Source organism: Bombina bombina, chromosome 5, assembly GCF_027579735.1.
Source record: "Bombina bombina isolate aBomBom1 chromosome 5, aBomBom1.pri, whole genome shotgun sequence".
In the NCBI taxonomy this organism is placed as follows: Eukaryota; Metazoa; Chordata; class Amphibia; order Anura; family Bombinatoridae; genus Bombina; species Bombina bombina.
Window position 1 is genome coordinate 440,406,901 of NC_069503.1, and position 13,717 is coordinate 440,420,617.

Here is a 13,717-nt window from a genome sequence, read left to right on the forward strand (position 1 = left end):
ACTTGAGACTAAGAGGTATCTCAGAGGAAGTAGATTCCAACAGCTTGCTACCCTACCTCATAGAATTCTTTAACACCCTGACACATACTACTCAAATTTCAGAGGTTTCCATCGAAAGAGCTCATAGAGCCCTCCACCCTAGACCTGTTTTATCTGCTCCACCAAGAGATATCATAGTGAAACTCTTACACTACAGAGATAGAGAACTGATATGGAATGCAGCTAGGGCATCACGCACGATCAAGTTCCGAGAACATGATATCCAAATCTATCAAGACCTGTGCTCTGCAACCATAGAAAAACGGAAGGCAGCAAGATTCATCACGTCAACCCTACAAGAACATAAAATTAAATATCGTTGGGGATTCCCTTTCAGCATTATTATTCCACACGCCAGGAAACATCTAATCTATAAGGACATTTCAGACTTAGAACCACTGTCTAGAGCACTCAACGTGAAATTTCAGCAACCACATCTAGAGAGTGGGGAGGAAACAACTTCACACCCTTCGTCACAGCGCAACCTAACAAAAGAAGGAAGACAACAATGGTCAGTGGTTCATAGGAAATCATCATCCAAACAAATGGACAAAATCCAACACCCTCCAATTTGATACACCGGACTGAGTTTCCCCCTCCTTTTACCGTCTTCAAGGACAGATAAGTATTGTAGGATTAAGACTGAGATCCCTTCCCTCGGTAATCACTGCTGAGGAAACTGTCTCTTGCAATGTAATAACTATAACAGCTATATACTTGAAGTGAAGTGCTATGTTATGTTATAATTTGATCATTGACCTATACACATAGTGGTCTCCTGAGATAGCTTGTAAATGTTTAACAATTTTGTATATCACTACACTGTGGCCCGTTGCTCCCCCACTTATCACTCTCGCTACACTTTTTAATTCCCTGACGTCAGTACTTTTATCACCACCAAATTAAGGAACACTGATAATACTGGACTCGTGGGATGTAGTGGAGAGAGTCAATTCTATCCCCCCCTTTTTATTTGCGTGTGCGTGGATCGGAGACATTGTCTTTGTCCATGCATTGGCAAATCCAATACAATTTTGTATTCATGTTAATGTTTAAAAAGTTATTGTTATTGTTTTTAATGTTTGTAATGTTGATGTTTAACCTTTTATTGCAACCTTTACCTTTCACTCTTGCGGATATGATACAAAATGGTTGGAGTGTTGGGACTAACTCCCATAAACTGCATAAGCTCTTTTACCCTCTACTTTGGTACCATGTCATAGTCCGATACTTCTATGTAAACTCCCAACATGATGAGTAACAAGATAGATAACCACATGCACATTTTATCTGTAAATGCCAAAGGCCTAAATTCACCTATAAAGCGGAATATTGCCCTTACAGAGTTTAAAAGATTGAAGGGGGATATAATACTTTTGCAAGAGACCCATTTATTTAAAGGTAAAGAACCTAAAACCTTCCAATATAAATTTGGAACATGTTTCTATGCCTCTCATCCCAAACGTAAGACCCAAGGGGTGGGAATCCTCCTTAAAAAAGAAACTCGGTTTCAGGAAACCAAAGTTTATAGAGATATAGAGGGCCGATACATAATGGTTAATGGCTTGTTATATGGACGCCCCGTGACACTAATATCCTTATATGCCCCACCTACACGTCAATATCAATTTTTCAAAAAACTAGCTAATGATATTCTTGAGTTCTCTACCGGCACCATAATAACAGGGGGAGACCTCAATATTGCATTAGAACCACAGGTTGACTGCTCATCTACACATTCATCGACACCAACATCCGTGATACGGAAGGTAAGACATTTGGAGAATGTTACATCCAGAAACTTGTGACTACTCATTCTATTCTTACCCTCACAAGATCTATACCCGTATAGATTATATTTTTACAGACATAACAAGCCTGACTATGTTTAGTAATGCAAAAATGCTCCCAGTAGCATGGACCGACCACAATATTATACAATGCTCATTTAAGTGGCCCTCAAAACCCATTAAAAATTACATTTGGAAAATGGAAGACTACATGCTTAATGATTTAGAAATACAAACTAAAATAGCTGAAAACATTACAGAATATTTTCATTTCAACTCCACACCTGACATCTCCTCAGAGAACTTATGGGAGGCACATAAAACAGTTATAAGAGGGCTATTGATTTCCCAGAAGGCACGATTAAATAAAATCAAGAGAGAGTCTATAAATATTTTGATAAAATCTATAGAAGACATAGAAACACAACATAAACAGGACCCATCTGCCTTGCAAACTCTGGAACTCCTAACTAATAATTAGAAGAGGGAACTAGCTACACTTCTAAATAGGGAACTTCACAAACAACAATTCCTTCTCAAACGACATGCATACTATACCTACAACAAACCTGGTAGGGCTTTAGCTAGACTTGTCAAGAAAAGGTTGAGGGCTAGATATATTCTGCAGATTAAAGATAAACGAGGACAGTCCCACCACTCTTCCCAATCTATAGCCGCAACTTTCAAAGAGTACTTTAGAGACCTTTATAATCTAACTTCCAATGCCCCACTAAACATGATACAGCGCCAAGCCAGTATAGAAACCTATCTTTCACAACTACATTTACCAAAACTTACACTAGACCAAAAAACGCAGTTAGAGGAGCCAATATCTATAGAAGAAATACTTGATTCTATCAAGGATCTACCAACGGGTAGGTCACCTGGCCCGGATGGCTTTTCATATGCCTATTACACCAAATCCAAAGAATTGTTAGCCCCCAACTTTTATCATATTATACCTCCATCGACGACACGCACTCTTTCTCTCAAGCGGCCCTGGAGACCCATATTATAATGATTCCAAAACCGGGGAAAGCAACAGACAATCCGGCCAATTATAGACCCATATCTTTAATAAACACAGACTTAAAAATTTATGCCAGAATCCTCGCAACGAGAATAAATAAATTTATTACGGATCTGATTGGTTCAGATCAGGTGGGATTTGTCCCCGGGAGAGAGGCAAAGGACGGCACGGTCAGGGCTTTAAATCTTATTCATCACGCACAAGAAAACAATATCCCTTTGGTCATATTATCCACAGATGCTGACAAGGCCTTTGACCGTGTCGCCTGGGATTACCATCTTACCCTACAACATCTAGGTTTCGGTGATAAGATTCTACACCGGATATTTGCCTTGTATACACAACCAAGCACTAGAATATGTTTAAACGGAATATTGTCGGACCCCTTCACTATCACAAACGGGACAAGACAGGGCTGCCCTCTTTCCCCATTATTATTTGCCTGCATGATCGAAACTATAGCCACAAAAATTCGTAACAATACCAACATCGACGGCATCACAATCAAGGAACATAATTATTTAATTTCCCTATACGCTGACGACATCCTCCTTACAATGACCAACCCTGAAAGAGCAATCCCTGCCTTAATTGAAGAACTTCAGACTTTCCATACCTTGTCAAATTTCTTAATAAATCTACCCAAATCTGAGATCTTAAATATTACTTTATCCACTGAATCATTAAATATAGTCAGAAAAATAAACCCCTCTAAATGGTGCTCCTACTCCCTTAAATATCTGGGCATTAACCTGACCCCCAAATTAAGCTTAATATTTGAATCTAATTTCGTACCGTTGAGAGAGAGAATAATAAATGATTTATCCAGATGGAGGAACAAACACATCTCATGGTTGGGACGGATTAACTTAATAAAAATGAATTTGTTCCCACGCATCTTGTACCTCCTGCAAACGCTTCCTATCCCGATCCCTAGAACCTATATTTCATCTTTACAGAATGCCTTTAGTAAATTTACCTGGAACAGAAAACACCCAAGGATTAATAAAAAAGTAATGATGAAACATAAAGGACAGGGCGGACTAGGAATGCCTGATTTACAAGCATATAGGACCACTATATTTCTGCAGAGAATTCTGGATTTATACACAAATTCACATAATAAGCGATGGGTGACTATAGAACTAGATAGTCTTCATACCCACAGTATTAGTGAGTTATGCTGGTCATTTAACAATATTAGGACCACTATGGTCACTACGAATCCAGTTCTACTTGAAACTTTTAAAATATGGCAAGAAGCCTTAATACATTACCCTCACATTTCCTCTAAGCCGTCTCCTCTTACTTCAATAACGACCAATGGAGAGTTTAGTATAGATCTAACTACAATACGAACTTCAATTAACGAGACACTGACGGACATACCTATACATTCTCTCATAGATAATGAACAGGTGATAAAACGGGAGACCCTAGTGTCTCAGGGATTTATCTGCTTTGCAAACTGGTATACTTATTACAGAACTCATCATTTCCTTACCCAACACCCTCACTCTCGGAACATGATTAGATCCCTCACTAATTTTGAGCTTTTGTTTACTCAAATCCAACTCCGAGACACACTATTTCAAAAATATATAGACTACTGACTCACATACAGCCTGGACAGGTACTGGGATATATGGAAGCCTGGGAAAGGGATCTAGGCAAGATAATTCTTCCTCAGACTTGCTCACAGATATTTCTTTGCACCATGAAGACTTCAAGCTCTTCAAGTATAGTTGAATTAAACCTCAAAATATTACATAGATGGTATTACACACCCCGCAGACTTTATAAACTCTTCCATAAATCCATTAATAAATGCTGGAGATGTAGGCATATAGGTAGCGATATGGCACATATGTGGTGGTGGTGCTCGACACTACAGACATTTTGGAGACAGATTATTGCAGAAATTGAGGGAATTTTAGACTTCCAGTTCCCTTTAGATCCCCTAATATGGCTTTTGAATAAACCACCCCCCATAAAATACAAACCATTTCTAAAATTATTCACCATAATGACGAATAGTGTTAAACTCCTCATAGCAAAAAATTGGAAAAGTAAAGACATCCCTCATAAACACATGTGGATATTAAAAAAATCGGAATTAATATCGTTGGAAGAAAACCACTACTTAAAACACAATACCATGCACATCTTTGCAGAAATAACCTCATTATGGGAACACTATATTTCCACGACAAAGTTAAGATAAGAATAGATTCCTTTAGGTATAACTATTTGATTGACATGGAATAACATGGTACCATCACTCCAACAGATAAACAAACAAACAAAGTTTACAAATAATCCGCATCTACCGATTGTATGTTTATTCACTATTATTAAGGTTGTTGTTATTATTATGGAATATTTAATGTTTATAAATCATCTGGATAACTCACCACATACATTGGATCATCTTAGGGACACTTATAACTCGACATGTGGTGTGAGTAGGAATTGTTTTATGTTTTAAAAAAAAAATGAATCAGCCTTTGTATACTGAAGAGGAGCTGCGTCTCCAATGCTTGTAAATCGACCTTTATAGAAATAAAGCTGATTTAAAAAAAAAAAAAAAAAAACAAATATAATATCGGTCCGTATTGTAAAAGGGAATGTGACATTTCACAGCTAGGTGATCACTGCGGTAACACCGGTTACCACGGTGATCATTTAGCTATAATATTTAAACTGATGTTTATTTTTTTTTAATGTATTTTGGGGGTCTCTAGGCAATTTTGATCTTTATTTATGTGCCTTTAGAGACCTCAAAATCTTTTTTTTTTTTTCTATACTTATAAGACTTATACCATTGGAAATGGTAGACGATTACCTTTCCAATCTTGGGCGTCTGTAGCTGCTTAGATGCCTGAGATACAGGCATCTAAGCAGCATGCCCCCATCTCCCTATAACTGACAATTGTCAGTTTTAATTAAAGTTGCACAATGACGTCATCACATCATTGCACGTGAAGTCACCGCAAGGGAGAGGAGCCCAGGCGATGCCTGTGAGTATCCAAGCCAGATCGCCGGGGTAGGAGTGGATGGGGATCCTCAGACCTCCATCAAGGTGGGGGAGTGCTAGCGACGGCTCAGAGCCATCGTTAGCACTCAAAGGAACCGCTTATCCATATTTATTATAAAAAAAATAATAATACAGACCATTCTCCTATTAAATTAAGAGTGCCTGGGTAAGTGTGTGAGCAAAGATTTAAATTTCCATTCAAGGGACAGTCCACTTGAAAATGTTTATTGTTTAAGAATAATCCCTTTATTACCAATTCCCCAGTTTTGCATAACCAACACGGTTATATTAATATACTTTTTACCTATGTGATTACCTGGTTTCTAAGCCTCTGCCGACTGCCCCTTTATCTCAGTTCTTTTGATAGACATTTTAGCCAATCAGTGCTGCCTCATAAATAACTAAATGAGAGAGAGCACAATGCAGTCCATATGGCACACATTAACTAGCGCTGTCTAGCTGTGAAAAACTGTCAAAATGCACTGAGATAAGAGGCGGCCTTCAAGGGCTTAGAAATTAGCATATGAGCCTACCTAGGTTTAGCTTTCAACAAAGAATACCAAGAGAACACAAATTTGATGATAAAAGTAAATTGGAAAGTTTTTTAAAATTGCATGCCCTATCTGAATAATGAACATTTAATTTTGACTGTCCCTATAAGAGACAAATGAAACTTGGAATCTGTCCCAACTTTTTAGCTTGTTTGCAAGATGCAAAGTAAAGAATGTTGTACGCTGCTAAAGGAAAGAATTGTTATAAACCCCCATAAAAGTAAAACCAAAAGGTAATTCATATTTTTTTTTTATTTTTTAACTCACATTCAGTCCCCTTCTTTTACAAATGCAATATAAAACACAACATTTGCCCTTTCCAAAATATCCAGTGTGCAAGACAAACTGCTCAAACTAATACTTAAGATAAAAATAAAGCAAGTTAAAAATTATAATAGTAATAAATTATATAATTCAAAAGACATGGAAATATTTGTCCAAGCCTATATTATTGAAGAAGACAAATATGTGAAAACTCACGATTCTTCATAAAATTAGAGTACATCATTTAAGTGGAAAAAGACAAAAGTTATACTAAAAGAAAAAGTTTTAGGAATGTATTAAAAATTCCTGAAGTTATGCAGATGTAAAAGTGGGAAAAACTTTGACATTAACTCTATATGATGTTATTTTATGTTCTCAGTTTGAAGTACTATTTTGCTAATCAAAATTTATTGCACAAGGAGCTGAAGTTTCATTAGAAACAAACACGGATCGTGTTATCCCAGAACATTTTCATTTTTAAAAGTGAACCAGAATAGCTAATATTTTAAAAATAAATCACAAATAAAAATCATATACAACTAGCAATACTGTTTCAAATTGTTCCAATACCCACAATTCACTATGTTCAAGGAGGATTTCCTGGGCATCTACACAGTGTCAAAGGTCAGACAGATATATTCAGATGTAAATTAAAACTCACAAAGTAAAAACAGCTGGAAAAGGTTTCACACTTAAACATTAACATAGGAAGGTTTACAAATATTAAAGGTTAAACATACTGGTCACTTGAGGGATGGCTGAACAATATAGCGCTAAAAAAAAAGGAAGTTACATTTTGTTACAGACAGCCCATTAGGGAGATGAAATTTTCTTTCATGACCTAGAATACATAGAGCATATAATTTGAAACACGTTTCCAATTTACTTTGAATTACTAATTTCCTTTGTTCTCTTGATATCCTTTGTTGAAAAGAATAATAGGTTCAGGAGCAGTAAAGCACTACTGGGAGCTACCCTGATTGGTGGCTGCACATATATGCTTACTCTCATTGGCTCACATGTCTTCAGCTAGCTCCAAGTACTTTAACAAAGGAAACCAAGAGAATTACTCAAATTTGATATTCAAAGTAAATTGGAAAGTTTAAAATTGCATGCTCTTATCCGAATCACTAAAGAAAATGTTTTAGATTTAATGTCCCTTTAAACAAGATAGAGTGTCATGTTATAGAGAGTTCCTATTTACTTCTATTATACAATTTCCTTTGCTCTATTGGAATACTTTACATGAGAGCATACCTAGGTATGCTTGTAAGTTTGCACGTGTCTTGAGCACAAAATGGCAGCAGTGTTTGAAACAATGTTTGTGACAACATTAAACACTAGCGAACAAAGTACATTTGATATTAGAAGTAAATTAGAAAGCTTTTTTCTTTTTTAAATTAAACGCTCTATATAAATCCTGAAATTCTAATTCTGACTTTCATGTCTCTATGTATTGCTATAGAAGAAACAAACATCCTATAGGCTTTTTTTGGTTTTAAAACATTAGTGCCACCCCAACTTAAAATGTTTGAACAATAATTAAAATGAACACTTAAAGCCTATGATTCATTTTGTTATAATTTCATAAAGCACCACAACAGGTGCAACAAAACCCCCACCTAATTAAAGGAAATTTGACACATGATTCATTGCAATGGAAAAAAAGCTATAAATGATATGACAGTGGTCACATCCTGTGCAAATATAAAGACATACAGTATATAATTCATATTATATTTGTAACAGGTTGCACAATTCATGATAAGAGAAAATAAATATAGTAACAAACATGGCATGTGCAGTGAACGTCCTTTCAACCATGCTTTTCAAATGTTGAAAAACATTTTATATTAGTAAGAAAACCCCACCATCAAGCAGAAAAGAATTTCATATATATATAAAAAATAAACTAGACCGTTAAGTATAGGGTTGGACTGTACAAAAGACTCAGATCCATATTTCTGAAAAGGCATAAAACAAATGCAGCCAGTTTTGTTGTTCTATCAATCACATTTAAATTCTTCACTGATTCCAGCACATAATTAAGAAATTCAAGTCTCCCTCTCCAGGGAATCCATTAATTTGCCGGTTGAAAGTTTCATTGCTGTCTGTACAGAAGATGACCCCTTGGATACTTCTTAATGCAGCAATATGTTAGCATCTTGTCTTTTTTGAAGAAGTCAGCACCTTGTCCATTCTCTGTGTTCCATCATTTCATTTTACAGCTACTCCCCAAATTTTTAAATAATAATAATAATGCAATATGCATCATACATCCAGAAAGAGAGAGGACGAAGAACCGTTGCGTTTTGAAAATCCTTCATTTCTTCTTTCCAGCTTTTTAATTATTTCTGACACAACGCAAACAGAAGATGTGAGTCCTACTAAGAACAGCAAATCTAGGAAAGGAAAACAAATATATTTTTAGCAAGAGGAAATTTGCATAATTAAAGAATTAAGGGGTAGATCACAATCATGTACTTATTTTTGGCAGGTAACAATGTCTGAAAGCCGGCATGTATTATTAGTTTCTTTTCAGTAATCACAATCGTTGTAATGCTTATATCGTTAATAAACCCACCTGAAGTTTTGAATTGGTACCTTCCAAAACAACAAAAAGTAATCTGCATTGCTCATCTCCTGATTTCCTAAACTAAAAACATAATTTATGTAAGAACTTACCTGATAAATTAATTTCTTTCATATTGGCAAGAGTCCATGAGCTAGTGACGTATGGGATATACAATCCTACCAGGAGGGGCAAAGTTTCCCAAACCTCAAAATGCCTATAAATACTCAGTTTAACGAATAGCCAAGTAGTGCGGTGATAAAGAAAGGAGTAAAAAACAACAAAGAAATTTGGAATAATTGTGCTTTATACAAAAAATCATAACCACCATAAAAAGGGGGGCCTCATGGACTCTTGCCAATATGAAAGAAATTAATTTATCAAGTAAGTTCTAACATAAATTATGTTTTCTTTCATGTAATTGGCAAGAGTCCATGAGCTAGTGACGTATGGGATATCAAATACCCAAGATGTGCAACTCCACGCAAGAGTCACTAGAGAGGGAGGGATAAAAATATAAGTTATTCTTATGAAGAAAAGAAAAACTGAAAATAGCAGCATAAGAATCAAACTGAAACAGCTGCCTGAAGAACGTTTCTACCAAAAACTGCTTCAGAAGAAGCAAATACATAAAAACGGTAGAATTTAGTAAATGTATGCAAAGAGGACCAAGTCGCCGCTTTGCAAATCTGATCAACTGAAGCTTCATTCTTAAAAGCCTACAAAGTGGAGACTGATCTAGTTGAATGAGCTGTAATTCTCTGAGGCGGGGCTTGACCCAACTCCAAATAAGCTTGATGAATCAAAAGCTTTAACCAAGAGGCCAAGGAAATAGCAGAGGCCTTCTGACCTTTCCTAGGTTGAAAATATAACAAATAGACTAGAAGTCTTCCTGAAATATTTAGTAGCTTCAACATAATATTTCAAAGCTCTTACCACATCCAAAGAATGTAAGGATCTTTCCAAAGGATTCTTAGGCTTAGGACACAAGGAAGGGACAACAATTTCTCTACTAATGTTGTTAGAATTCACAACCTTAGGTAAATATTCAAATGAAGTCCGCAAAACCGCCTTTTCTTGATGAAAAATCAGAAAAGGAGATTCACAAGAAAGAGCAGATAGCTTAGACACTCTTCTAGCAGAAGATATAGCCAAAAGGAACAACACTTTCCAAGAAAGTAGTTTAATGTCCAAAGAATGCATAGGCTCAAACGGAAGAGCCTGTAACGCCTTCAAAATCAAATTAAGACTCCAAGGAGGAGAAATTGATTTAATGACTGGCTTAATACGAACTAAAGCCTGTACAAAACAGTGAATATCAGGAATGTTTAGCAATCTTTCTGTGAAATAAAACAGAAAGAGCAGGGGAGACAGATCTTGGTATTGTCATATCTCCCAATACGAGCAATTCAATACTCCAGGCCACTATGAGATCCTCTATTTCCTCTACCATATTAGAACTTAACTTTAAATTGTTACATAGGTGGTATTTTACCCCAAGAAAATTACACCGTTTGTTCCGCTCCCAGCCGAATAAGTGTTGGAGATGCGGACATGTGAATAGTGACGATGCACACATGTGGTGGTGGTGTAATGATATCCGAAATTTTTGGAGACAAGTAATTAATGAAATAGAATCAATATTGGGACTTGTGTTCCCTCTAGATCCCTTGATATGGCTTCTAAATAAACCCCCAAACATTAAATATAAACCTTATCAACGTTTGTTTACGATTATGACCAATGGGGCAAAACAACTGATTGCAAAAAATTGGAAACATAACAGGGCTCCCCCACTGGCCATGTGGATAAGGAAGGTAACTGATTTGGTAGAATTAGAAGAATATTACTACCTTAAAAATGAAAAAATGGAAATCTATGCAGAAATGTCCCAGACTTGGGATGCATATATACTAGCTAAACGAGAAAAACCATCAACATAAAGATATAAGAGATAGAGGACATGGTTACAGGGCTGCGGACAGGACAGGATAGGACTCACCCCCCCCCCCTTCCCCCCCCTCTTAGTTTTTTTTCTTTTTGTTTTCTTTGATTTTTGCTTTTTCCTAAATATAACAGTTTATTAGAAAACCTCCTATGGGGCATAGGCCACAATAGGGGGTCTTGAGTGAAATAGGGGTCCTACCCCATTGAAAGTGTCAATTTGTTAGATTTAGTTAAATGATAAAATGTAACAACTGTTGGAAATGTAACTTAAAGGAGCTGCGTCTCCTGCAATATGTATAATTTTATTTAATTACCAATAAAGTTGTTTGGAAAAAAACAAAAAAAAACAAAAAAAACAAACAAACAGAAAGAGCAGAGATTTGTCCCTTCAAGGAACTTGCAGACAAACCCCTATCCAAACCATCCTGGAGAAACTGTAAAATTCTAGGAATTCTAAAAGAAAGTCAAGAGAATTTATGAGAGGAACACCATGAAATGTAAATCTTCCAAACTCGATAATAAATCTTCCTAGAGACAGATTTACGATCTTGTAACATAGTATTAATTACTGAGTCAGAGAAACTTGTATGACTTAATGCTAAGTGTTCAATTTCCATACCTTCAAATTTAATGATTTGAGATCCTGATGGAAAAACGGACAGTAGGTCCAGCCTTAACGGAAGTGGCCAAGGTTGGCAACTGGACATCCGAACATGATCCGCATACCAAAACCTGTGGGGACAAGCTGGAGTCACCAGCAACACAAACAATTGTTCCATGATGATCTTGGCGATCACTCTTGGAAGAAGAACTAGAGGCAGGAAGATATAAGCAGGTTGATAACACCAAGGAAGTGTCAGCGCATCCACTGCTTCCGCCTGAGAATCCCTGGACCTGGACAGGTATCTGGGAAGTTTCTTGTTTAGATGAGAGGCCATCAGATCTATTTCTGGAAGACGCCACATCTGAACAATCTGAGAAAACACATCTGGATGGAGAGACCACTCCCCTAGATGTAAAGTCTGACGGCTGAGATAATCTGCCTCCCAATTGTCTACACCTGGGATATGAACCGCACAGATTAGACAAGAGCTGGATTCCGCCCAAACAAGTATCCGAAATACTTCTTTCATAGCTAGGGGACTGTGAGTCCCACCCTGATGATTGACATATGCCACCGTTGTGATATTGTCTGTCTGAAAACAAATGAACGGTTCTCTCTTCAACAGAGGCCAAAACTGAAGAGCTCTGAGAATTGAAAGTTCTAAAATATTGATTGGTAATCTCGCCTCTTGAGATTTCCAAACTCCTTGTGCTGTCAGAGATCCCCAGACAGCTCCCCAACCTGAAAGACTCACATCTGTTGTGATCACAGTCCAGGTTGGCCGAACAAAAGAGGCCCCTTGAACTAAACGCTGGTGATTTAACCACCACGTCAGAGAGTGTCGAACATTGGGATTTAAGGATATTAATTGTGACATCTTTGTATAATCCCGGCACCATTGATTCAGCATGCAAAGCTGGAGAGGTCTCATGTGAAAACGAGCAAAAGGAATTGCATCCGATGCTGCAGTCATTAGGCCTAAAACTTCCATGCACATAGCCATTGAAGGGAATGACTGAGACTGAAGGTGCAGACATGTTGCAACCAATTTCAAACGTCTCTTGTCTGTTAGAGACAGAGTCATGGACACTGAATCTATCTGGAAACCTAAAAAGGTGACCCTTGTCTGAGGAATCAAAAAACCTTTTGGTAAATTGATCCTCCAACCATGTTTTCGAAGAAACAACACAAGTTGATTCGTGTGAGATTCTGCAAAACGTAAAGACTGAGCTAGTACCCAGATATTGTCCAAATAAGGAAACCCCGCAATACCCTGTTCTCTGATTACAGAGAGTAGGGCACCAAGAACCTTTGAAAAGATTCTTGGAGCTGTTGCTAGGCCAAATGGAAGAGCAACAAATTGGTAATGCTTGTCTAGAAAAGAGAAACTCAGGAACTGATAATGTTCTGGATGAATCGGAATATGAAGGTAAGCATCCTGCAAGTCTATTGTAGACATATAGATGTCCTTACTGAACAAAAGGCAGAATAGTCCTTACAGTTACCATCTTGAAAGTTGGTACTCTTACATAACGATTCAAAATTTTCAGATCCAGAACTGGTCTGAATGAATTTTCTTTCTTTGGGACAATGAATAGATTTGAATAAAACCCCAGGCCTCGTTCCTGAAAAGGAACCAGCATGATTACCCCTGAAACCTCCAGATCTGAAACACACTTCAGGAAAGCCTGAGCTTTATAGAATCCAACTGAGAACCAAATAAATTATTACCTTGGAAAGAATGAGATAGTAATCTAGACTTAGATGTCATATCAGCATTCCAAGATTTAAGCCACAAAGCTCTTCTAGATAAAATAGCTAAAGACATGGATCTAATATCAATTTTGATAATATCAAAAATGGCATCACAAATAAAATGATTA

General features: G+C 36.9%; 1 protein-coding gene across 1 annotated transcript in view; it reads right to left on the reverse strand.

The window, feature by feature from the left end:
• Positions 1–6,681: 6,681 nt before the first annotated feature.
• The window catches only part of ATP2C1 (ATPase secretory pathway Ca2+ transporting 1), a 209,041-nt gene continuing 202,005 nt past the window's right edge, over positions 6,682–13,717 (reverse strand). The window contains 1 exon segment of the mRNA XM_053714301.1: positions 6,682–9,113. Within this exon segment, the coding sequence (XP_053570276.1) occupies positions 8,983–9,113 (131 nt within the window). The 3' untranslated portion in view covers positions 6,682–8,982.